Source organism: Cimex lectularius, unplaced genomic scaffold (genome assembly GCF_000648675.2).
Source record: "Cimex lectularius strain Harlan isolate CLEC.00 unplaced genomic scaffold, Clec_2.1 scaffold24, whole genome shotgun sequence".
Taxonomy (NCBI): domain Eukaryota; kingdom Metazoa; phylum Arthropoda; class Insecta; order Hemiptera; family Cimicidae; genus Cimex; species Cimex lectularius.
In genome coordinates, this window is record NW_019392666.1 from 1262270 (window position 1) to 1288354 (window position 26085).

Below are 26085 nucleotides of genomic sequence, written 5' to 3' on the forward strand. Positions count from 1 at the left end.
CTCTTCTTTTTTTTTTTTAATTACATGTTTTTCTTCCTATAAATCATACTTTATACGTGGTATATTTTAAGTACTGAAAAGAAATAGGAGTATCAAAACAAATATTTGATCTAATCATACATTATTTTGTTCAATGTGGAGACTAACACAACAACAAAAAATTCGAAGAAAATTAAGCAATTTTCTTCAATAAATATTTTTGCACATTTAACAAGGGTAATTAAAATATTAAAATGATTATTTATTTACAGTAAAGTTCAATAAGTACATGGTAAAAACATTAATAACATGGTAAAACATTATACCAAATCAGTTCCTTATATAAAACTCAAAAAATTTAGCTCATAATTATTCATTATGACTAGTTAGGTTTTCTAAACAATAGTACAAAGATTGCAGTGTAACATTTATTCATTTTAACTGTGGTTGGTTGTATTCACGTTTGTGGACACCCATACACACACATTTTCACTCACACATGCACACACAATTAAAAATAGTTTAATAAAAATTGTTATTTTTGAATAAATTTGTAAACAGTTTTTAAAAAAAGGACTATTTGAAATCATTTAGAACTTCGAAATGTGTTCTAAGGTTTGGAACTTGGTTTTCAAAATGATATGTTCGATTAACGTGTGCTCCCATTTTTCGCAAAGAATCAAAAAAGACTCTCTCCTCCTTTCTTATCCAAGGCCTGCGGTCATCATTCACTTGATACGGAGTCACATGAATGTGGATAATAATAGCTAAAAACCATTACAAGTCACTTTCATATTATAGACAATGTAAATGTAGTACATAACATATATGTGTGTATAATAAAACAAATTTGTCTAAACTAAAAAATTAGGTTTTTTTTTTTTAAATGTGACTTTTAAAACTTTTTTTTGTTGAAATTTTTTAATTTAAATTGAATATAATCAGGTTTAACACCAATAATAATTGTAAGCAAGTGGTTTCCCTTTCCTATTTAGGAAAGACAATAGGTGGACTCATGCATTTGAATATGTGACATTGATAGTGTTGGTTACTTGGATATTTACTGAAGATCATGCTGGTTTTAATTGTGTTTAATAATGCAAAGGTTGAAGATGTCAAGAAAAAAGTAAAACTGTGAGTATTCGATTGTAATGTAAGAAATATAAAATTCTGAGAAAAAACAAACCTAGCCTAGATAAGGTCTCAAGGAGACTTCGAGATGTAATCCATGAATTCTTTCCACCTGAGTGTCCTCCATCTAACCAATACATCTCTATGACTTTACTTGCAAGGATAGCTAAAGATTCGTCATCTGGGGTAAGGGTTTTCAAATAGTGGAATTCGTAGAGAATTTGGTTAAGAACAACACAGCCTTTGCTAAACCCTATGAGAATATAATCACATTGATCTAAGTGGAGTCCTTTTGTGCTATCCTGAATAAAATTTAAAAGCGAGTTTAAAATATTTTAGAAAAATAGTTTGACAAGAATATAAAATATGTTACCTGTTCACTGAGTTTCAATGAAATATTTTGCACTAATCTGTCCAGGTGCAATAAGGCATAATGCATTGGTGTATGGTCTGGAGCTCCAGTGTTGTTACAAGGCACAAAGTTATCATAGCAACCAAACATTTTAAACTCCATCCTGGTTTAGAAATCCGTCATTTAGACACACAACAAAAAATTTAAAATCATAAATACCAAAAGCAAAATCCATTCAAGTTTGGCATCAGCATATAATAAAACAAAAATGGGGAAATCTTCAATTGCTACCAACAATTAATTGTATTTATTATAAGAATATCTGATAATTTGTGCTAGGTATGTGTTGTAATAATTAGTAACAATAGAGAATGATAACACAATTTCATTTCACAATTCAAAGTTGAACTTTAAACAATTGTTATGAAAATACTTGTAGAATAATAACAAAATCTGCCTGGTATAGCAGGGTTTAATCTTAATTAACTTTCATAATTGAAAATTCTAATAAATTAACTTTCACATAATCTTGATAATTGCCATTTTTTCTAATTGTACAATTTGAACTAGGCAAACATGAAAAAGAAGAATTACAGTATTAAAATTTTAAAAACAATGTCCTTAATCTTTCATTGAATATAAAATGAACGATTAATCATTTTTAAAAGGTGCATATAATATTTTATAAATACTGTTGGTGACAGACTTAAATAAATTAACATTTTATTTGCTGATATCAAACTGATTAAAATTGCATCTAGGCCCCAAAAAAAATCATGCAAAACCTTGGGCTCAATATTTTGTAAGCATCAAAAATATATCAACTGAATAGAAGAATAATTCTGGATAGCCCCTTGATTCCGATGTTTGGGACCTAAATGCTTAACGCTTATTGTGGAAAATACCATTACCTTCTCTGCTCCTGTTCTGGTGAAAGCAATTCCATAAATGTTGCTAGCTTATGAGACGCTAATCTATTAGCAAAATAAAAAAGTCAGTGAACAAGTTCGGAAATTTAACAAGGGGCTATCCTTAATGTTTATTGTATTATGTATATGCATTCTGCAAGGAACCATTATGAAAGTTTCTTTTATTATTTGTAATTTAATATAATTTGCATAGCTAGTACAAGAGAGATTTAATTATACCATTTTACTGGATTGATGATGCTACATAATGAAACTTTGTTGGTTCAAACTCATCATTGGCATATAATACAAATTTGTCAAAAACAAAAACAAAAAAAAACATAATTATGTACTTAATGTGTAAGTTAATGTTTACCTCGAAGGCCTTACAACAACTATGTGACTCGTTTCAAATTTTCCTTGTAGAATGGTTGCCATATTTTCAAGATTCCATTTGACATAGCTTTTGTTATCTCGGTGTGACTCCATGTTCTCTGGAAAATCCTAGAAAATTTTGTATTATAAGATAACATGTTTAGCAAATCCATATGACAAATCTACCTGGACATCACCTCCAAAATAAATGACCACAGAATCTGCTGGAATCATTTTTGGATAAAGGTAAACAACATCGTTGGTCCTGCCCTGATAGCCACTGACTCTAGCCAAACGGACAGGAATCGTCATTGTATATTCCAAGGCTGGAAATATATTTTAAACATTCAATGTACAATGATAAATGATATTACAATTTTTGTAGCCTCTTTTAGTATAAATCTTCAAACAAATATATTTGTCAAGTATCAATATTTGAAAATGATATGCCAATGATGAATGCTAATTAAAACATTCAAATCAAAGTAAAAATAATGTTTAAAAAATAAATAACTAGATAGCTGATATTTTATTGTTTGTTAATAAAATATGCAAATGTCTGAAATGAAGACATAAAAGTATTTTAAATATAAAGTATATTGAAATCAATACATAATTAGCTGATTATTTATATTTTAAAAACAAAACCGACCACCATCAATGTTTTGTTTACATTTGAAATATCTGTTTTAGACTAGGAATTTGAATTTAAATAAAAAAGTAAATAAACTGGAAGAACCCAATGCATGAAGGGTTTTTTTTTTTTTTTTGCGGTGTTAAGAAAGCCTTATGTTATATATATTTAGCCTTATATTGATAAAGTTATAAATTAGTTTAATAAATGTACAATGATTTTGTTTAACCACATTTTAAGTTAGGTTCACACAAATTTGTAATCCACTTTATTTTTCAAACAAATTAACAGTTTGAAATTCTACAGTCAATTTGCACAGTAAAAACAGTAGATAACCAATTGTCAAAATGTATAAAATTTATTGCTTAAATCATCAATCAGCATCAGGAACAGTTTAAGAGAAATGGGTTATGACAATATTTAATCTAATTTAATTCATAATAACAATGTAAAAAGGTAAATTTGCAGTTTCTAAAAATACTTACAACTATACAATTCACACTTTTGAATAACTGGCATAAAATAGTGTACTTGTCAGTGGCTGATGACACATCATGGGTTCACCAGGAAGGATGCAAACCTAAAAACAATTAATATGTAATATCATTGTACACAAACATTTCAAAACTAAACAAGACATGAGCATTTCTCTCAGCTTTTTACATGTCAACATTTTTGTTAAAAATACAAACTGTTGATTTTGAATGTCCTGTCTATGCGTATGAAAGACTAGTTCTTAAAATAAATTGGAAGGTTGATGTGATATGCCTCTTTGTAGCCTTAAGCCAAACACAAAATTGCATATTCTTATCATTTCAATTTGTTAGTAATCAAAATTACAATTTTTCTACGTAAAAGGTGCATCAAACAGCTTAGTACTAGGTTAATACTGTTTAGTATTCAATAGGTTTGTTTTCATTAACTTTTTAACTTAATGAATAGAAAATAATGTATGTCATAAAGTGACAGCCATACCCAAGAACTAAACAAAAACACTTGTTTGCATCTATCCTACTAATGCAAACATTGAAAAGGTTTTTCTCCCTGAACAATGTGATTATTATGTGAACTTGTGCACTTGAACTTGAAATGTTGAGGGTAATTAAAGTACTTTTTTTAAGAAAATGGTGCCAATTTTAGTAAAATTTAAAAATAATTTAAAAGAAAAAGTGATATTTCAATTAATTTGTGAAATGGGTTATAGTTTTAAAGTATAATTACCGTTCAAATTATAATGTAAATAAATTGTTTTAATGAAAAAGGCAGATGTCAGTAAAACAAAAAGAGAAAATGTAGCAACTGGAATAATAAGTAAAAAATTATAATTTAAACAATTAGTTCAACTAGCAATAATTTGCAATTTAATGAAGGTTTGGGGAAGGTTTAAATTATTGTTAAAATAAATCAAATCATTTATATTTATAAAAAAGATTTTAGTTCATTTTAGATTTATCATACATTATTATGTCTAATTTTTTGTCCATTCTTGTAAATCTACACAACAGTAAATACTCATGATTATGCAGTGTTGCTTAACAATACGGTTACACAATTACTTAATGTATGTTTTAATGGCAGTTTAAAACGTTTACCCTTTATAATCTGTCCATATAAAGGAATTATATACATAGAAATAAAAAAACAAAACAGTGATTCATAAAAATAAACAATTCACTTCAACATTTATTAAACATAATTCTCTATCTTAAGTGTATATATGAGAATATAAGTATAATGTAATAAATAAAATATATAATATGTTCCAAATGTTAATAGTAATCGAAAAATAGGAAATATTTGACACATTATACAGAAACTGTTGAAAAAGTTTAAATTTACTCTTAAAATTGCTAACTGTATGTATTAAAGCTAGAAAGCTATAATGTGAGGCATGAATGATTTCAGTACATAGATGGTAGCTAATTAATAAAAAAAAGATCAAGAATTACAACTAGATAGTATAATGTTTAAAAAACATCATGTAAATCAAAGGCAAGTGTAAAAGAAAGAAAAAATGTGGGCTATTTTTAACTTTGGCCCTTATCCAATACACAGATTCTGACTTAGTTATATTTAAATTTATATTAATTAATTCAAACTTGGAATGCACATTGTCTTGAAAAAATAGCAAAAACCAAGAAAATACTAGTTCCTTGAATGCCTGGTACGTTTACCATGAGTTTTTTGTTTTCTCTTATAAGCATCGATTGCTTTCAACTGTAAAAATTCAAAACAAATAGTGATCCTATTTCTAAAATCATGCATTTTCACTTTGATGACCTCTTTCATCAGATTGTAACACATTGCAACTAAACCCATTCCAATCAAAAGATAAATGAAATTTATGACAAGTTTTGTCTGATGGCCACTTTCCGATTCATGTATATTTGCACCTGGAACAAAATCACCAATTCCAATTTTGCACAAGGAGGTCACACAGAAGTATGTACTGTCTAGGTAATCCCAGTTTTCCCATTCTGCAAACATAATGGTCCCAGTCGCAATGTAAGCACCGAGTACCCAGAGGCAAGCTGTGGGGGGTACGACAACTCTCGCAGGCTGATTACCTTCCCTCTGCAATTCTAAACTGCACCTATAACACTTGGTGTAAAACCACTTAAAGGCTGAAGCGAGGACTTGTCCCATGTTCATGAAGTACAAGACGTAAAGAGGAATTCCAAATATAGCGTAAACAACTGTAGCCGCTTTACCAGATTTTGTCTTGGGAACCAGATTTCCATATCCAATCATAGTGAAAACTGAAAGACAAAACATCAATGCTGCTGGGAAAGACCAAATTTCTTCTGATGGTCGCTCATCATAGCCTTTTTTTACTGCTTGAGCGAAACCGAACTGGAAGTCTTTAATTATACCCGAAGCCCTTTCCAACCATCTTGTTTTATTGAAAACGTTCTCCTCATTGAGCAGTTTCCAAAGTTCTTCAACACAGTCCCTCCTTAGAGTCTCCACCTGTTCTGCTTCGGACCTTTCATGTTTTCCTTCGATAGAAATAAATGTAAATGCACCGACAATGGAATAGCCTACTATTAGACCTCCCACACCCACTTGAGTACACATAAATGTTATTAATTTCCTACAACATCTTCGTATCTTAAAACCAGGGTCATGATTGCTACCGACACTAGATAAAGAAGCATGGCTCCTGACAGAGCCATGGTGTCTAGACGACATCTCATCACACACTGAGAAGAGGGAATTTAACAATCTAAAAATATCACACTTACCCCTCCACCAGTCTCTCAACCACCAAATTTCAAACCAGCATCAATTAGACATTTAAATAGATGAAAGAATAAACAAGGAAAACCAAGTTATATTAAAAGCAATCTGTTGTATATAACCACATATAAAATAAGGATAAGAAGAATTTATTTTATCATGACATTTGTACGTATGAAGAGGTAGAAGTTACAGGGAGAAGCAGGGATTATAAATTACAAGTTTATTTAACACAAACAGTTAAACTTTTCAACCCATCACTACAACAACCAAATGTCTGATGTCCGAACCACTCGGCATTCCCCACATCCAGAATTTAATGTGTAACATGTATACACATTTTATTCTGTATATAACAAAGACGGTTTACATCAGACGAACCTCATAATTACTTCTTTACAAAAAATAGTAAAAAATAAACTCTTTTAATATTGTTTTTATCATTCAGTTTAATATAATGAATAAGATACAGCTTATATTAAACAAAAATAATTATTAATATAGCTGTATATTTACATGCATAAATATAACAGATCAGTTATAGAGAATATTAGAAATTACTATATATAGCCAAATATTTTATCAAAATAAATATTCAGTTCATTTTAGAAAATGTTTGTATTTTATATGATATAATAAATGATACATAATTATAAATACATTTATTAATATGATTTTTTCTGGGGAACACAAACAATATGATTCAGTATCAATAAACATATAAATCTTGTACCTTATTAATATATGTATTTTGCATTGGGATACTTTTTAACCATAGAATTTTATCGAAAAGGTTATATCAGCTTTAAACCAATTCTAGAAAGTATACCAATTGTTAATTTTTTGTACAAAAAATATATTATTTTGCAATTTTAAAACAATTATGTACAAAATACATGATTGTTTAAGTTATTTATTGCTTTTCTCATGTGATATTTCCTCATGGGGTCTGTAGGGTGATGAAAGTGTAGTTTGGTTGTTTCAGTCATCTGTCTGCCTATCCTTAATATTTTCATTTGTAAGACGTGTTTTAGTTTGTCACCGTCAAGGAAAGACAGACTAAAACATTAGACAAGATCAAGCTAACATAAAGTTTTTTGAAAGTGCAGATTTCAAAGAAGAAATGTCCAAAATAACATTTTTTGCTTAATAATCGAAATATGTGGCAGTTTTAGTGAGTGAACTAGCCCTAGCTGCATTATACAATAAATACGTTTAGTCCTTCATTATTTAAAAAAAAAATTATGGTGTTTATGTTCTTTTTCAGTAATCAACTCTCAAACTGGAAATTGTAAATGGTTACCAATTTTGCAAGCTGACTTGTGATCCCTACACTTGTTATTCTGAGAAATGAAATTGTTATATGATAATATGATTTAACACAAAGCGTAGTAACTGGAGTAATTAGAGTGAAGTTAGTGTAAAGCCGAAATGAGTCAGGCATATCAAAACATTAAAGATCAAAATAATTGTAAACAACCAAACAACTGTTCAGGTATATTCATTGTAAATTAATTGGTTCAGATCAAAAATTAAATGTCTATTCAAAAACGTAGGTAAGTTCTGATGGGTCAATAAATTATTGTTGGTACTGTTAGACAGGGGCAATGGTGGCTGCAATGGCATGGCTCTCATCACTGTAAGGTACAGGTCCCAGATTCGAATCCAAGAGCCCTGCATTTGAATCCGATATTCTAAAAATAGGATTTTTTTCAAAAAAACTCCGGCACCTGAAGGGTTCATTTAACCTCGTAGTTGAAATACCCTCGTAAAAAAAAGTTAGTCCTTATTCATAGAATTCCTTTTCCTATTTGAGGAAAATATAAATTTAACATATTGATTTCTGCTGATACAATCAATAAATGCTGAATGAAAATACAGTTCTCTTCAGTAAAACAATTTTTTATATCCCCATTGTGCCCAATATAGCAAAACCTGTCGTTTATTATACATGTTACAAGTTATTCCTAAAATATCATTGTATTTAATTATTCAGAAATCGTGAGCGATTTCTGAATAATTATCGATTAACGGTCACTAATCACCACACATTGTATTTAATGAGGCATGTTAAAAAAATATAAACCAATAATATGCTACTCGTTTATTATAAATAGTGGGTACTCTTACCTGACTTATCCAGTGTTGATTAAATAAACAAATTACAGTAAGGCTTTAGAACTTTAAATAAATATGATCTTAGAAATTATAGAAAAATAAAATATAAATAATGGTAGCAAAACAGTTTTTAAAACACTGATTGCATTTAAAACTTCGAATGCAATCCTGTTATGAAAGACACAACATATATCTATTAAAAGAGTAATACATGAAAATATGAGTAATATGTTGGGTAGGAAAAAAATGTTACAGGGCCGCTTAAATCATGTGAAAAGATGAACAAGGAGTCGACCTAATCATCAACCAGTACTATGCTTGTCAAATTTATAACCGTGTGAATGTTGCAAACTATTCATTTCGCCATCGTGTCAGAGAATGCCTCAACACTATATTATCAGATAACAATTTTCGTCATTTGTTGTAAACAATATTTTTAAAACACCATTTAAAAACGTACAAAATGTATACTCTTTTACAATAATTAATACTTGTTACAACGTCAATGTTAAAAATTGAACGATCACATCATCGGTAACAGTATTTTTCTACTATTTCAAGCACATACCTATGAGTTCAGGTACCAATAATAACCGAATTAATAATAACAGCAAAACTATTTTCAACAAGTGCATAATAATGAAAATATTTTACATAAATGAATTATTGCCAGGTTCATTATGTACCAAAAAATGGAGATTATTATTATTATTATTTTAATGAATGGTATGTGTGAGAAGGCAGAATGTTCAAATTAATTATCCCGCAGATGAACAGTAACACTAACGTAAAAGAGCTTTAATATTATTTTTATTATCCTTCATGCAAATTTAGCCTGTACTTAAAAAAGGTAATCTTTTCTATAAAAATAAATTGTATTGAAAAATGTTAACAATAAACCTACAAACAAAAATAAATTAATTAGAATAATTCGTCTTCGATTTCCTATATCTTCTTTAGTAGAATACTTCCAATTTTATGCAATTCCATATTATTTAATATATTACATTTATTAATTTGTTCTCGTTAAATTAATAACTATAATCTTCCAGCACTAGCTGACAGAAAGCGTTATTTTTTTATATTTATTGTTTCTTTACAATATACAATGGACGATTTCATCTCATATCATTTCATGTATTACTTTCAATGTCCCAATAAATATCTATTTCAACAACTTAAAATTTATCCTCTGTCTCGTCAGACTATAGGGTGGCTAAACGATAATTTTCTTTTGATCAAATTAGTGGGATAGTTCTTATCTTCACATGTTTATTCTTTATACATGTTCGTTAGAATTAAACTATATTTAAAGACAACTGGACCTGCCAAAAAGATACGTTGTAGCTTCTTCATATTTTTGATATAAGAAGTTTTTGATTAAATTTAAAACCAGTACCGTTAACGCAAAAATCTAGGTGTTCATTTCTGAAAACTTGCAGACAACCACACTAAATCAACAATTACTGTACAACAATTAAAAGTAACTGACTTCTAAGGTGCGATAGTGTCATATTTGTTTCGTGTAAAAGTTTTGTGACAAATTTGTCCAAAATTAGCACCAAACTTTATGCCCTGAAGATGACCCGCATAAAGGTCGAAACATGGGTAAAAAATGAAAAAGTTGTTTTTCTAAAATACTTCATTCTTGTACGCTTTTCATGATTTCAACAGAATGTTTTTTAAAAAATCAACGCCAAACAAAGCAAATATGATAATTATTTATTAATTATGATTATTTGTGAATAATTAAATAAAAATTAAGTTTTTACTGATAAATTCGTATTATAAATAAAGTAAAAGAAATCTAGTTTGTTTTCGATTTTTGAGTTAGTAATCCCTGTACATGACGCAAATTTACTTCCAAAGACCAATTTTCTTTTTGCGACAATGTGCGAACGTCTATGTCTGTCACGGTGGAGTAGGTTATACTTTATACGCACAGTTACACTAGCGTGCTGTGGTTTGTGATATTTGGATGTAGGTTGTTATTGAGCAATTAACAATATTAGCACACTTCTCCTGTTAGGTTGATAGTTTCATTTTATGATTGACAGTCTCGTACTCTTTTAATATATTTTTCTCTCTCCAAATATTAGGTTGCAAAACCATTGTAGCTAAAGCAGTATAAATTGTATTTTATTAACTGCACTTGATAAGTGTACTGAATTACGAAGCATATATATTACATTCTAGTGCGAATTAACAATGAGTGAAATTGCAAAGGACATGATAGTACAATACATTTTAATCCGAGGTGATTTGTTAAGAGTATTGAAATGGCCGTTTGGGGCTGTCATTGCACAGGCATGCCACGGCTGTACAGCAGTTACCCATTTATACTATGATGATGAATATACTCAGGAATATTTAAAAGATATCAATAATATGCATAAAATTGTTTTAGAGGTTTGTCCTTTGCTACATTACCACCTTCTTTACTGCTGATTATTTCATTCAATATTTCCTGAATATTTCAGGTCCCTGATGAAAATGCAATAAACGACTTGGCACACTATTTGGAGAAGAACCATATCAAACACAAACTTTGGATGGAACAACCAGAAAACATACCGACTTGCTTGATTGTCAAACCATATCCAAAATCTCTTGTTCAGAGTTATTTTAAGAAATTAAAATTGTTTAAAGGCAATATGGAATAAATATCTTAGTAGTTGGTTTTATTGTTTCCTATTCTCAGAACTAACATTGTTGCCTCCTTCAGTGCCATTTCTATACCCACTTCAGTACTTCATTAGTGCTGTCATTAATCCAATAGGGATTACCCCTGTTGGGCCCCTACTGTAGATGGATATATTAAAACTAAAATTTTAGAAAAAAAATAAAAATAAATAATGCCACATTAATTATATAACAACTATTTTTATAAGACAAAATTTATTGAAAAAAAAAATCTATTAAAATATATGATTGTACCAGGGACGATAATATCTGATCACCATGGTCAGAAGAGTTAACAAAAAGAATATGAAATGGCATACAAACCCAGGGTCTGTTTACGCTAAGATTATGAATATTCTATTTATTGACAGATGTGTATATTTCGAAAAGTTTGTCGTATTGTAAATAATGTAATTGTATGTAGGAATATATTAATATTGAATCAACATTGTCATTTGATGTGAGGAGCAGTCAGGAATGAAGTATTTTATAAAAATGCCTTTTTTTTTGACAAGGTTTGACCTTTATTTGGGTTATCTTCAGGGTGAATTAAAAACAATGTAATTATAACTACAAAAAATAGTAATACCAGACAAAAAATATTATTTTTAAAAACTAATTCTAATATAAATTACATAAACTCTTATAGGACTCGTAACTGGGTATTTACCCATATAAATAAGTAAATTTCAAAACATATTTTGATTGGATGTTTTGGATTTTGCCCAGGCGCTGACGATGACCCAAATAGAGGTCGAAACATCATTGAGGGAACTTCTTCAACAAATTTTTGTCATTTGATGTTGATCTATTTTCTATATTGTTGACTGTGATAAATATAATAATTGAAAATGTTAATTTCATACGTTATTTGATGGAAAATATCCTAAATTCCACATTATTTGTAATGTCAGGTATATTTTATGTCCATTCTACCCAAATTCATCCGTTTATTAGCTGCCCTTCCGCATTTTCAGGCCGGAGGTATAATGGCCAACACTTGAATTGAATTAATTTTTCTCAATTTTTTCTGATTATTTCGTAGCAATTTTTGTTTGCCTTACATAATCAAGAAACCCATAATTTTTAGCTGTTGTTTTAATGCTGTTGTGTAAATTGTCAAAGTTGTTAACAGTCGGTTCATACTTGTCCTCTAATGTTTTGATTAATGACTGTTGCCTATTTACAAATTTAACTTAAAAAACAAAAACGTGTCTGTTTTTATGTAATTATATAAATCAAATGCACGTTTTGAGCTAGGTTTTGTCAACGTTACGTCTGAATTTTCAAAAGGAATAAAGTAGTGTTGTTTTTATGTCCGCGACGGCCCCGCTATTCCTAGAGGTTATATCTTTTTTCAAGCAAAACCTTCAACATGTTGGTATTTCTTTGTAAAGTGCTCCACGGTTTTTGCACTTAAAATCGACATTTCCGTTAGCAAGAGAGTGTCACGATATAATGTGGAGAACAAAATAGCCAAGTTTATTCGAATAGGCTCTAGGATAAACTCTGCTGATTAACAGAGTGGAAGACAATTACCTGAGAGGATGTCCACTCACAAGTCGAGTGGACAGACGGAAAGAAAAAAAGTACAGGTATGTGTCACTTTTGGCATTTCCAGCCGGTATCTGTATAGTTATGTAGCTTAATTAGGTAAAGTTTTTTTCAGCATTACTGTCTCATTTTCAATGCCGGTTAACGATCGTTTTGAAACTACTCATTTTCAGGGTGTGTTGCGTGAAACTTGACGTTTACACACTAATTACACGTCATTTATTGGCCTATTTGACTAAAAGCTGGATTGTATACTTGATTTATTTTCATCTTCAAGTTTGTCAAATTTGTATAGGACGGACAGAATAGATTATTAAAGTATAAATGGTTATGGTGGAGTGAGTATAAATAGGAGAAAGAGCACTTGTAGACAACTTTCATATTCTGATATTCCAGTTTCATTTCGAGTTTTGAAATCTGGTTCATTGAAAAACCATTTTTTGATTAGAACCATCCTTTTAAAATTTTTAGAATATATTGTGATACGCCTTTCATTCAAGATCTAGATAAAAATATTTTTGGGAAGAGGCGTCCACTTCTGCCCCTCGACCTGAGTAGTTGCACTGTGCTCCTCTGTTCTTCTCTTCTTTTTTTTTTTTGATAACTTACTGGCCAGCTTCAGGTTGTTAATCAAACCCAATAGTCGAAATTATAAATGATGGGGTGAGTGTGGAGTTCAATTCTTTTAAAAAAAGATTGAATCCTATAGTCTTTTTTATGACTCACTGGCCAGTTTCAGGTTGTTAATCAAACCCTATAGACTTGTCAGCGCCTCCTAAGTGTAGTATCTGACTTGCAGCTCTTCCTCTCCTTGTTTCAAGAATCTGCACCTACAAAGACCTCCACAAAACATAAAAAGTGTTCTGCGGTCTCCTCCTCCTCTTGGCAGTAACTGCACACTGTTTCTTCTGTCTGTACTCCCTGTCAGGAGTCCAACTATAACGGGTTACGTTCCAGTAATTTCTTTATAAGTTTCTTGTAGCCGAATCTCTTTTTATGCCTCTGGGGGTATTGTTTCACCAGATTTTGCACGCATTAAGGATTCATTTTAAGATTTATTATATTTAGTGGTAAGATGCTAGGCCACAGTAGGGTTTGGGACCTAGAGAGTTCATGTTGGCTCCCTCTTTGGCCAACAAGTCAGCCTTTTCATTGCCTCTGTTCCCCTAATGGCCTCCATGCAGTTTCAAACACTCTTTGCCTTCACCTCGCTTGAGGCTAGGACTTTTAGTGCTGCCTGACTGACAGAGAAGATGGCTTACTTCTAGGAATGTACTCCTAGCCTTTTTATTTCCCTGGCACAGTGCTCAATCACTTTGATTCCATACTAGAAAACCTGTAGCATAATTACCTAAGTTAACAGTCAGTTAATTTTTTTTATTTAACCCAAAGACTCCAGCCCATATTTCTGGTAAGAACATTGTTAATCATTATGTACTTTGGGGTAAAATCCAAATTCATTAATGAATAAATCTAACCCTCCCTAATGAATAGTTTTAATAACATGTTATCAAAATGATGGTGAGCCAATAAATTTTATATTAATATCAAATTTGATGAATCAGTGTTATTGAAATCATTGGATCGTCTTGTTTTAACAACAAAGCATTGGTTTGTTCAATATTGAAATATTAAAAATCTGGATAACTGCGAAAAAGATTTATTTAAATATTTCATTCATATTTCAGAAAGTAGAAATATCGTTTTCAACTATTGACAATCTACAACTGTTGAATGTGCTGATAATACGTATATCGAGTTTGATTTTGCAGCTATTAAAGCATGTATATTGTTTCCAAGCTGTGCACTTGTATCTAATCTAGGCTTCCTTAAAATAAAAATTTCCCTTATCCTTTTATTTATCTGTTGAAACTTATTTAACTTTCGTTATACAAAATAATGCCTGATAAACTTGTTTGAATTTGGTTATGTATGTCATTATTTCGAAGTGGAAATATATAAATTATTCTATTATTACAGAAAAATAGCTAAAATAAACTGTGTAAATAAATTGTAAATAATGTGTTAATATCTTATTAAGTTATAAAACAAAATGAATTGATAATTACTACTCTTACCTTGATTAATTACTCAATATTGTGGTCTTAACTTGACAGCATTGGTTTAACTGTCAAAATACACAGTGAAAAGAATCAACGCACCTCCTTAACATTTCTAATTTATTAAGGTTCATTCAAATGTTACACAACAAATATAATTTTGGTTATAAAAACTAGTAATTTAAACATAAAATTCTATAATACTGGGTGAACCGGAAAACACTGCAGGTTTTCATGTTTTCTTTCTATTACCCCTCTATATAATAAACTGTTTACATTTGATGGATTATTCTTTTGTATGAATGTCAACATTTTCTAATCCTCTTCCATACAAAACAAACATAAATGTTTGTTTCCGTCAGCTCAGTTCTGACTGAAATAATTCAGTCTTTACTAAGATTTCAACACATTTCAGCACTTGGAAAGATGAAAAAGCTGTAAAGCTGAGTTACTTGTGCATTAAAAAACCACAAAAATAAAAACAAAAAATAAATAAATAAAAAACATTGTTATGAAGTTTGTGCAACCCTTCTTGGCTGAAACAGAAACAAACCTTTTCTGGATAGAATTGTTACTTGCAGTGAAAAGTGGATTCTCTATGATAAAAGCAGATGTTATTGACAGTGGCTCGAGAAAGGAGAAGCAGCATTTTCTACTGAATATTTCTCTCTCTCTCTCTCTCTCTCTCTCTCTCTCTCTCTCTCTCTCTCTCTTTCTCTTTCTCTTTCTCTTTCTCACTCTCCCTCTCTTTCATAAATTTGTTTATTAAATTTTGTAGGTATCGTTTGTAATTAGAGATGAAGTTGAAAAACAACACAGGGCAGGAATCAATTCATTGCAGTATGACCCACACGTTCAAAAGCTTTACTCAGCAGGTCGAGACAGTATTATCAGGACATGGAACACAAAGTCATGCAGAGAACAGTATATACAATCAATGGAGCATCACACGGATTGGGTTAATGATATTGTACTCTGTTGTGGTGGTCGAAATTGTGAGATATCTTTATAAATTGTTTGTGAATTGTTATTAATGATATTATTTTAGTAATTTCAGCAAGCTCAGACACAACGGTGAAAGTGTGGAATGCTCACAAAGGGTTCTGCATGTCAACATTACGAACTCATAAAGACTATGTCAGGGCCTTGGCATATGCAAAAGATATTGAGCAGGTTGCCTCTGCAGGCTTGGATAGATCAATTTTTCTCTGGGATGTAAATACGTTAACTACACTCACAGCTAGTAACAATACTGTTACAAGTATGTCCTTTCACTAGGGATTTCTAAATATGTAGTATTTTTAACAATTATTTATTTTTTTAGCCTCTTCTATCTCGGGGAGTAAAAATTCAATTTATAGTCTTGCCATGAACCCTTCTGGTAGTGTTATCATTAGTGGTAGCACAGAGAAAGTGTTAAGAGTATGGGATCCTCGTTCCTGTACCAAGCAAATGAAACTTATAGGTAATAAAGATAAATGTATATATTAACTATAATAACTATTTAGTACTATTTTATATATACAGTTAAATCCCGATATATTATATTCAAGGGGACAAAGGATAAGTTCAATATATGCCATGTTCACTACATCAAAATTATGGTATATCAAGGGTAAAAACGTAAAAATATTTTACATCGAAAGTTTTACTTTTTTACTGTACTGTACATACTTATATATGTAAAGAAAATTGTGTGTGACATGAGATGCCATCTGAAGGGGGCATGAATTTCATTTTCCGGTTCCATGGCTGATATATCCTCCTTTAGGAAATCACAAGTTCTGAAGCAATTTTATTGTGGTTTTTCCATGTTTGTCAGCAATATTGATTGTAGGAAGCAATGTGGTTGATATTGTGTCAGTGGTATAACAAACAAAATCCTGAAAACACTCACCACTGTGGTCACAATAGACCACAAAGGTCTACGTGATATGAAGCTCAGCCCATCCTTGTAAGTAAACCCCTACCACTCTATTCATATGTTTAATCGGGATTTTAATGCTAAAATACAAATTATAGACGTTTTGACAGCCTTGAAGTTGGAAACAAATACGTTACATCGAGGGGACTGAAATGCATCGGTTTTACACAATTTAACAAGATTTTTCAAGGGACCAGCACTTCCTTACAATATTTGGGATACTAAATATCGAGATTTTACTGTATATATATAATTATTAGCAACTGTGTATTAGAATTTGTTTTTGACTAACCATTTACTTATGTATATATTATATATTTGAAGGTCATGCTGATAACGTCAAAGCTTTAGTGATAAATAGAGATGGAACACAGTGTCTTTCTGGTAGTTCTGATGGTACAATAAAATTATGGTCTCTGGGTCAACAACAATGTATTCAAACTATAAGAATGCATATCGAAGGAGTTTGGGCTCTTCTTGTGAGTATTAAAATCAAGCTGTAGTAATCAATAAATATTAAAAGTATTTTCATGAATAAAATAGAACATATTTTAAAATCACTTATTAACACGTTGGCTGTGGATGCAAACACGATTTGATTCAAGTTTCTCTTGTACCACCAATTATGTAGTAACCAGCAAGGTAATTCTTTCTTTGCTGTTCCCCCGTGACACTTTTCGTTTTTAAATGTTAAGGTCTGGTCAGGAGACATTTACATAATAGACAGGTCTCAATATCAAATATTGCAAGGTGCGTAATTGTCAAAAGAGTCCATAACTCATCTTCCCGTTTAGCACATATGCTCTCATCGACACTCATGTTTTCTCTGCATATTGTTTTAAAAGAAATATCATGTCGACATTGGAAATTTGTGAGCTAGTTGTACTGCTTTGGCTTTTAATAAATCCCCTCCCCAGATAGGTAAAATTTGCACTCTATATTGTCTGAGCCATGTAATTAAAGAATCCTCAAGATATGATGTTTGTTGATCAACCTGCAGATAATCTATCGTAGAGGTCATTAGACTGGTGAAAAAAAGAAGTTAATTGCTGGATTCACCGAGCTTTTGGCACCTTATAGTGCCATCAACAGGGCCTATTTTATTACAAATTAAAGTACTTATTACTGTGTATACTTATGCACTTGTTACTGTATATTTATTTTAATTTGTAATAAAATAGGCCTTGATGATGGCACTATAGGGTGCCGAAAGCTCGGTGAACCCAGAAATCAGTCTTCTTTTTTCACCTGTCCAATGACTTCTATGAAGATTGGAACCCTACATTGAATCCTCTAGAAGTGGGAACTCACAGTCTCTGACTCGCTTTTGATTTTCTTACTTAGCAAAATTCTCTCTTTTTTCTTCAGAATTGTTGACATTGTAGATGGTGGAATATTTACATTTTTGTGACATACTTTTTTTTAAACCACTTTCCACAGTAGCGATAATTTTTTTTGTCCATAGAATGAGATGCGTATTTTTTGTTTGTATTCAGTGCTGAATATAACAAACTAGAGAGAATTGAGAAAGATAAACTTTTGGCTGGTTGGAATCCGTGAGAAAAGTTTGAATTATATAATGTTCTTTCTCCTCCTGTCACGAAAAATATTTTGTATTGCCAAGTGTATCCAAATACCCAGAATTTTTTTGATTTACCAAAGTGACCAGATAAGGAGTTGGAATTATCAAGAAATTAGTATTATCAAATTTCAAATTAACAAGAGTCAACTGTATTTTACAGGAGAATACTTATAATAATACAGAGAATAATTATAATGCAACAAGAAAAACAAATAGCTCTACACTTAGTAATAACAAAATTGCACTATTTAGTTCATATCTCCCAGTACAGCTCTAATTATGGAACTATATGACAGGTAGATAAAAGCACTGTCTTCTGCATCTGTGCAATAAGCCCCCTGAGACCAGTTGTGGTTTCCACTCTGTTCATTTGCCATTACACCTTGATCTATACTAACAATCCAAAATAAGTTTATTTTTTTCTCCGTGTATGAGGCCATTAAGTTGGTGGTATTGGGAACTGCCATATCCATAGTATGGGTGGACGTTTTTATCTACACTCACCATGTCTGGGTGGTTGTGTTGAACCAGCCTTTCAGATAATATTGTCTTGTTCCGATATATGGTATGGTGATCATTTTCAAGGACTGTGGCCACTGAAATTTTACAGTAGGGGTCCTGTCCTTGATTAGACCTTTTTCCCCCCTCAATGCCTGATGGCGAGATTATGCCAGTAAACCAATAGATTAATTCAAAACATATTATACAATAAAATTAATATTTTGAGTATTGTAAATTAATTCATTTCTTGTGGTAATGGTTTTTTGGATTTGTCTTTACGTTGTACACACACGTGTGGAATTGAGCCTTCATTTCTCACAGTCCAACGTCAACTCAGGTGTAAGGAGTCCAGGATCAGACCTCGGTCTTATCCATCTGGCCACCAAGGTTTGGCTCTGACTGCTGTCAACTGCTAGGTCAATTCAGCACCCACTGCATGCAGTTCCTAGATCCAAACTCATTCACAATTTCACTCATTCTTGAATACATTTTTTCTTATTTACATTCCATTTACTCAATTATAGAGTGGTTGAGTACTTGATTCCTTTTAACATTTATTATAAATCATTATAAATTCTGTTTACTACTGTTTTGCAGTACAGTACATGGACTTTTATGTTTGTAAGTAGTTTAATTCACCAAAGAACTGATTTTTAGGCTTCAGAAAATTTTACACAAGTAGCTTCTGGTGGTCGAGACAAAAGAATTTATTTAACTGACTTAAGAACATTCCGGTCAACTTTGTTGTGTGAAGAATATGCTCCCATACTTAAAATGGCTTCTACAGCGGATTTCTCAGGTCTCTGGGCTGCTACAAGTTCATCATCAATTAATTATTGGGTAATATTAATTATCATGACCAAGGTTAAGGATGTAAAACTAAATATAATTGTATTTCAGCCTATACCTAAGAGAGATTCAGTTATTGTAGATGTAAGTCTTGATGATGATAATGACATCGGGCGACCTATATGTACCCGACCTGAGCAAACGATTAAAGGTGGCCCTGCACTTAAAAAATTCCATATTCTAAATGACAAACGTCATGTTTTGACACAAGACACTGAAAACAACGTATCTGTTTTTGATATTTTAAAGGTTTATTATTATTATTATTTCATTTGTTAAACTGTATTTATAAAAGACATTTTTTATTTCACAGGCCAGAAAAGTAGAAGATTTAGGAAAAGTCAATTTCGAAGAAGCAATCAAAGAAAGGTTTAAAATGGTGTATGTTCCTAGTTGGTTTAATGTCGACCTTAAAACTGGGGTAAGTATTGTGTAGTGCATTTTCAAGGTTATTAAAAAAATAACAATTTGATATTAAACTTTTGAATATACCAAATTTATTGGTGGAAAACTTTTAATCATAACAATTAGAATAAATGAAAATTTATTACAATGAATTACTTTAAATTAATTTGTATTACTTCACACATTGTGAGTTACAGATTCAATGAGTAACTTTTAATTTCTTACTACTGCCTGTTAGTTCTAATAGGCTTGATCAAGCTTTTGAAACTTGGTTGGGGATGGGCAAATTTTACCCCACAGACCAATCAATATTGCTACACTTGAGAACAATATAACTATACATATAAACTTTTTCCCCATATGATGAAACACTATAAAATGATAGCATTGTTTGGAATAGCATATAAATGTAGCAGCAATTCCACATTCCATTTTTAGCACAACTATGAAACATGGGCTTCTTGTTTACATCCTTTATTATTATTACTTTAACCATTAAACCATTTTTTGTAGTCATTCTTCCAGAAGTATTTAATTAGGAAGTCTAGCCCAGTGAGTGTTGTGAAATTCAAGGCCGTCTTACATTATAGAAATGAGTTGCTGGGTCAATGGCTTAACCATTGTGGCCACCGTTAGCCCTGTGCTAATAGTATTACTAAAACTAGTTATAAAGCAGTATGCACATTTTAAAAGGGTCAGATATTTTGAGAGGTGCAAGCTACTTTTTTTTTTTTTTTAATTTTTTTTTTTGGCGGGGTTTGCTGTAGCAGTGGTTTTATCAACTGCTCCAGGGTGCCAGTGTTTCTTTGTTTAAAACAAAAGTTTTACAAGTGGGTTGGGTCCCAGGATCGTTAAGTGTTGAGTTGCCGTAAGGAAGCCATACATGTTCTATATTTGTTGTTAAACTGTATTTTTGAAAATAGTATTTTTTCAGTTTACTAGTATTAGTATTTTGAGTACTTAGTCACAATATCATTTGAATTCAAAGTTTAAATAGTTTTTCGGTGCTCCTGGATACCAAAAAATATTTTTTTAACCTGCTTAAGAGGGTTCAGTTTTTCCAAAATCATTTTTTAAAATTGTAAATAAAATGAAGCAGTATTTGTAAGGTGGTGTGGTTGTCCTAGAAAATATGCCTACCTTGTTAATAAATTACTAAAAAACAGCCTAACAAAACAAAAATATTATAACTATAATAATTTTGTAAACCATTATTAATCGCCTTCTCACATAATTTATAGCATCTTGACAATTTAACTCAGAATGATTTTTTTCTGTACTATAATGGTGGATACATATTGTTAACGAATAGATTTTGCACAGGTGCAAATATCAAAGTTCAGTATGAGGATTGTGGAAACATCAGTCCTCAAAATTGGGCTTTCATTTTGCAGTACCTCCCATACTTGGTTAATATTTATTGACACTAACTTATAGCAGCTTTGTGGAATCTTATCTATACTACAGCTAATGACTAGATGTTCTTTTATACTCATGCCTTATGAAATTACTAGATATAACTGAACGAAATAAATATCTGGGGTCCAGAAATTCTAATATTTATCAACAGGAAGCCCATAAGGCTTCGAAAAAGCATTAAATCAGAATTAATAGGTGCCTGATTGTTTTGTTCAAAGTAAAACTGTGCATAGAGGATTGCAGTAACCGAGTGGTCAGCGTGATAAACTCTCTGCTTGTTGACCCCGCGATTGCGAGTTCAATTTCCACTGCTGTCCTTGGCCCTTTTTTCCACACAACTCTTCCCCTTAACTGTATAGGATGAAATAATCAATGGAATTGTACTTGGCTAATATGCAAGCTCATAGTCATTAAAAAAACAAATAAATAAAATTAAAAAAACAACCAGAATAAATGTAGATGAAAAAGCAAAAGCATTGAAATATTTAATATATATATATTATTAATTACTATTGAACATGTATGGGTTAAAATATCGAAGCCCAATATTTTCATACAGTTTGTCAAGAAATATTGAATATATAAAGTCTGTTTTAACCTTGTGGCCCCTGTGCAAGCTAAATACTTAACCAAATTGTTCCAAAAAGTGTTTTTATTCAGCTACGTATACATTTTTGCTTTTCACTGAACCTGATGGTCAAAATATTTTCCATTCCATTTTTATTATTTTTTAAATCATTATTAATTGATCAATAGTTGGTGCACTATGCTTATTATTATATTTTTAAATTATTTATTTCACAAATTATTCATTACAGAATACTCATAAGAGGCAGCAATGCATAAGGCATCCTTAAGCTATGAATCGTACATTCTTATCTCTGGCTGTGTAAATTTAAAAAAAATATATATAGGAAGATAATTATTTCAAGATTCAGATGACAATTACCAAAGAAACATAACATTAATTAAAATTAAATCATTCTCTAATCAACAAATAATTTAGATATCTTAAGACTTTTCATTAATTTTTCATGTCCTTTACTAGATCAGCCGATAGAGTAGGTCTCAAGCTTTCCAAACATACCAAGCTCAGTTCCTTAGCTCTAATAGAAGCAAAATATTCAGATGTTCCAGACTTTTGTAACCGGTGTACAATGAAGCTGTCTTGGGGAAGATCTGTAAAAGGTAGTATCTATGGAAAACCATTACCCCTCTTGTTTTGAGGGCTTGTGGAGAATGCTCCCGCCTCAGGACCACCATCTTTCTGTAAATATTCTAATTATAACCAACAAATTGAGACAATTTTCAGTTTTATAATTTGTTCGTGTCGGTATATACATTGGAGGACTTTGATCTTTGGATATAGGTTTAGGCCCAAATTTGGAAAAACTAAAATTTCTTTTCAATGCCCAAACTAACTTACAGTTTCGGTCAAGGGGCTTTGTTATATAAGCTTCCAAGTATAACTTAAATACAGAACTGTTGCATTATTGGTTCAAATTTGCCAACAGAAATTACTGCAATTTTACTGAATAAAAGCAATATAAATTAGGAATAAGTTTAATGGATTTTTAATAAACAGTTCTTTTTGAATAGCAACAAATCTTTCTCATAAACAGCAATTTTATAAACTTGCATTTGCAACAATAGGGATTTATACTAAATACCCTTCAAAGATTAAAATGGATTTAGCTTTCCCCAACCACAAAAAAAAAGTTTCGTTTTTCCATACCTCAGAATAATGTATTTAAGAACAGATTGCAAATAGTTTCTTTGCATTCATAAAACTGAGAGATCGCTTTTATTTATTTGTTCTTCATAGATTTCTTGATATAATAATCAATCAATTACTTCTACATTTTTTTAAATATTGTTTGATATAGTTTTATTGTTACAACCTTTAAAGTATAAACATGTACTTGATGTACAATTTAATACTCATTTGCAGTCATTTGCTTCTATCTAGGAAAAAATCAATTGAAAAATTAATGAAAAGGAATTATTTAGTAGAATTACAAGCTAAATAAAATAATTTCAAAATATTTCCAGATGCTGACCATTCATCTTGGACAAGATGAGACAGACTGTTTTTCTGCCTGGGTTTCTGCAAAGGATGCGGGTTTGGTTCAAAGTGAGATCAATGATCAAAAAGGTACATAGATGTCATATGCAACAAGCTCAGTATGTACAAAGTAACTTTCAAACTGTTTCATATAGTGAACTATGGAAGCCTCTTGCTGGAAGCTCTTCTAGAACACTGGTGGACAGCCAAAATTGCTGAAGATGATGATAAGAAAAAAAATCATGATGACCTTAACTTAAAGGATTGTGTCAATAATAGCAATATCATGAGTAAAGATTTCTTTAAAGTCCCTCCTCATACCCCACTAATTTTTAGGTATTATAAAAACATTAATTTTTTAAATAAAAGATTTAAAAATTTAAGTATTTTTATATAACGTTTTCTTTTTAGCGAAGTCGGAGGGAGGACTCTTTATAGACTGCTAGTTCAAGATACAGGAGGTGAAACAGAAATGTCTATTTTGCATGAAACTCTCCCTAAATGGGTTGAAAATATTGTTGTTAAGCGAGACATGCCCAAGTTCAACAAAATTCCATTTTATCTTGTGCTCTATGCTAATACTGTGAAAAACATGAAAAGGTAATTTCCAGAAACAAAATAGTTTCGATTGAGAGCTGAAATAGATTCAGTATTATATAATTGTTTAATTATAACAGATTATTTGTAGAATTAATGTATTGTTTAAAAGTTGATTTGACTTTTGCTGCTTAATTCTGCTTGAGAAAAAGAATTTTCTAGTTTAGTGGAGAGAATTATTCTAATAAAAGTATAATTTATTTTAAATTTTAGGGAGAAATTATCAGCTAATGACTTTATTCAGATGCATAAAGTTGCTGAGCATGTTTACAAAACAGTTCTTGGATCAGATACAGGATCCATGGCTGGTGCTGGATCCCCAGCCGACAGGTGTGAAGATACTGACAGTGCATCATTAGCGGAGGACAAAGTTGAACTTCTTTGCAATGATCAGGTTAACATATTAGCATATTGAGAAAATTATTACTTTAAGAAAACACATCCAGCAAAGATCCCAGTTCTGTTCTGCAATCTCCACTGGAATGTGTTTACTGATGAGCAATTTGAAATTAGAAATTTAAAATAATTCTTTTGATTTATGGTCTTCATTTGACCTTTCAGATTCTAGATCCAAACTTGGACTTAAGAACAGTGCGACATTTCATCTGGAAGTCTTCAGCTGATCTTGTTTTGCATTACCGACCTATTAAGGGTAACTCGAGACCATGATTGCAAGAGAACCGCTTAATGCTTGCAAAGACTTTTCAAAGAAACCATACTTCATTTGTAATTTAATTTATTGTTGTTTTTTTATTTCTATTTTTTTAAGATTATCTTGATGTAAAATGAATTACGACATGTACAGAATTTTGTATTAAGACTTAATAATATAATATAAATTGAAGAAACTGAAAATAGTTTCATCAAAAAAACTTATGTACAGACAAATTGTAAAAATTGGGATTAAAAAATCAAAAACTATATTTTTAATTATTTTTATTTTATAAATTAAAGGATCTCAGAGTCAATTTTTAAAGCGTAAGTTGATTTCTTATTTCAAATATAATTTCTCTTAAACTGGGTGCTTACTAATAAAAAAAAAGTCATACTGTTAATATAAATCGTCAAATTCCTACCGTTTTATAATATTTAAAAAAAAAGTTGGGTATCTAGTAGTCACAGGTTATATCTATCACACCTTTTTATAAGATATAAAATCACAAATCCTAACCTTTTTAAACAAAATCAGCCTCATGTATGCTTTTTTTTATTAAACCCATGCTGAGAAGTAATTCGTGAAAAATTTCAGGAAGTTAACAGTATAACAGTGTTTTATAAAAGAGTAAAATACTGTCTCTTGAAAAATTGTACAAATATCAAACATTGCATTTTGACTATTAATCACAAATAATTTCCGTTCACTTCCACATTTGCAATGTAGAGCCAATTTAAAATTTATGCTGATTTTTTTGATTTTTTATTATTATTATAAGAACAAAAATGCAGAAGAATAGCTGATTGGACTTTCATGAACCTAAATCCAAATCAAAACAGGCTGAGTCATCATAACATCAACGATCAATCTTAACCTGTTAACACCATTCCATTATTTAAAAATTAAACAGTTGATAGTTTTTTTTCAGCATGAGTTCCTTATATCAAATGAGAATCAAGTAAGACACCCCCTTTCCATGAATAAAGCATAGCAGAACAACATTCTCACAATGAAAATGAAAATCTCTAAAAAATCTATTCTAGGATGTGTAAATT

The 26085-nt window shown here is 30.8% G+C and overlaps 4 protein-coding genes across 8 annotated transcripts; 2 read left to right on the forward strand and 2 right to left on the reverse strand.

Moving 5' to 3' along the window:
• Positions 1 to 220: 220 nt before the first annotated feature.
• LOC106674403 (UPF0565 protein C2orf69 homolog) lies at positions 221 to 15279 on the reverse strand. 3 transcript variants are annotated; one of them, XM_014407077.2, is made up of 8 exons: positions 15052 to 15279; positions 3865 to 3959; positions 2932 to 3071; positions 2747 to 2874; positions 2374 to 2436; positions 1484 to 1625; positions 1166 to 1412; positions 221 to 746 (listed from the first exon to the last, which is right to left on the reverse strand). In XM_014407077.2, the coding sequence occupies exons 2-8, from the start codon at positions 3896 to 3898 to the stop codon at positions 556 to 558; spliced, it is 945 nt and encodes a 314-aa protein (XP_014262563.1). In that variant the 5' UTR covers positions 3899 to 3959; positions 15052 to 15279; the 3' UTR covers positions 221 to 555. The 3 variants fall into 3 exon arrangements, with proteins under 3 accessions (XP_014262563.1, XP_014262561.1, XP_014262564.1); XM_014407075.2 differs by lacking the exon at positions 15052 to 15279 and adding an exon at positions 8750 to 9073; XM_014407078.2 differs by lacking the exons at positions 2374 to 2436; positions 15052 to 15279 and adding an exon at positions 8750 to 9073.
• LOC106674327 (potassium channel subfamily K member 15) lies at positions 4786 to 7002 on the reverse strand. The gene has a single exon (XM_014406968.2). The coding sequence runs from the start codon at positions 6569 to 6571 to the stop codon at positions 5525 to 5527; it is 1047 nt and encodes a 348-aa protein (XP_014262454.1). The 5' UTR covers positions 6572 to 7002; the 3' UTR covers positions 4786 to 5524.
• LOC106674405 (putative peptidyl-tRNA hydrolase PTRHD1) lies at positions 10653 to 11417 on the forward strand. Of its 3 annotated transcripts, none has more exons than XM_014407080.2 (3): positions 10653 to 10717; positions 10934 to 11146; positions 11218 to 11417. In XM_014407080.2, exons 2-3 carry the CDS (start codon positions 10946 to 10948, stop codon positions 11398 to 11400), a joined length of 384 nt encoding a protein of 127 aa, XP_014262566.1. In that variant the 5' UTR covers positions 10653 to 10717; positions 10934 to 10945; the 3' UTR covers positions 11401 to 11417. The 3 variants fall into 3 exon arrangements, with proteins under 3 accessions (XP_014262566.1, XP_024080879.1, XP_024080878.1); XM_024225111.1 differs by having other exon boundaries at positions 10662 to 10766; XM_024225110.1 differs by having other exon boundaries at positions 10665 to 10766; positions 10837 to 11146.
• LOC106674400 (WD repeat-containing protein 48) lies at positions 12552 to 25417 on the forward strand. The gene is made up of 13 exons (XM_014407069.2): positions 12552 to 13014; positions 15812 to 16028; positions 16082 to 16294; positions 16358 to 16498; positions 17282 to 17436; positions 19698 to 19880; positions 19941 to 20138; positions 20203 to 20310; positions 23766 to 23868; positions 23934 to 24114; positions 24190 to 24378; positions 24589 to 24769; positions 24937 to 25417. Exons 1-13 carry the CDS (start codon positions 12967 to 12969, stop codon positions 25042 to 25044), a joined length of 2025 nt encoding a protein of 674 aa, XP_014262555.1. The 5' UTR covers positions 12552 to 12966; the 3' UTR covers positions 25045 to 25417.
• The last annotated feature ends 668 nt before the right edge of the window (positions 25418 to 26085 follow it).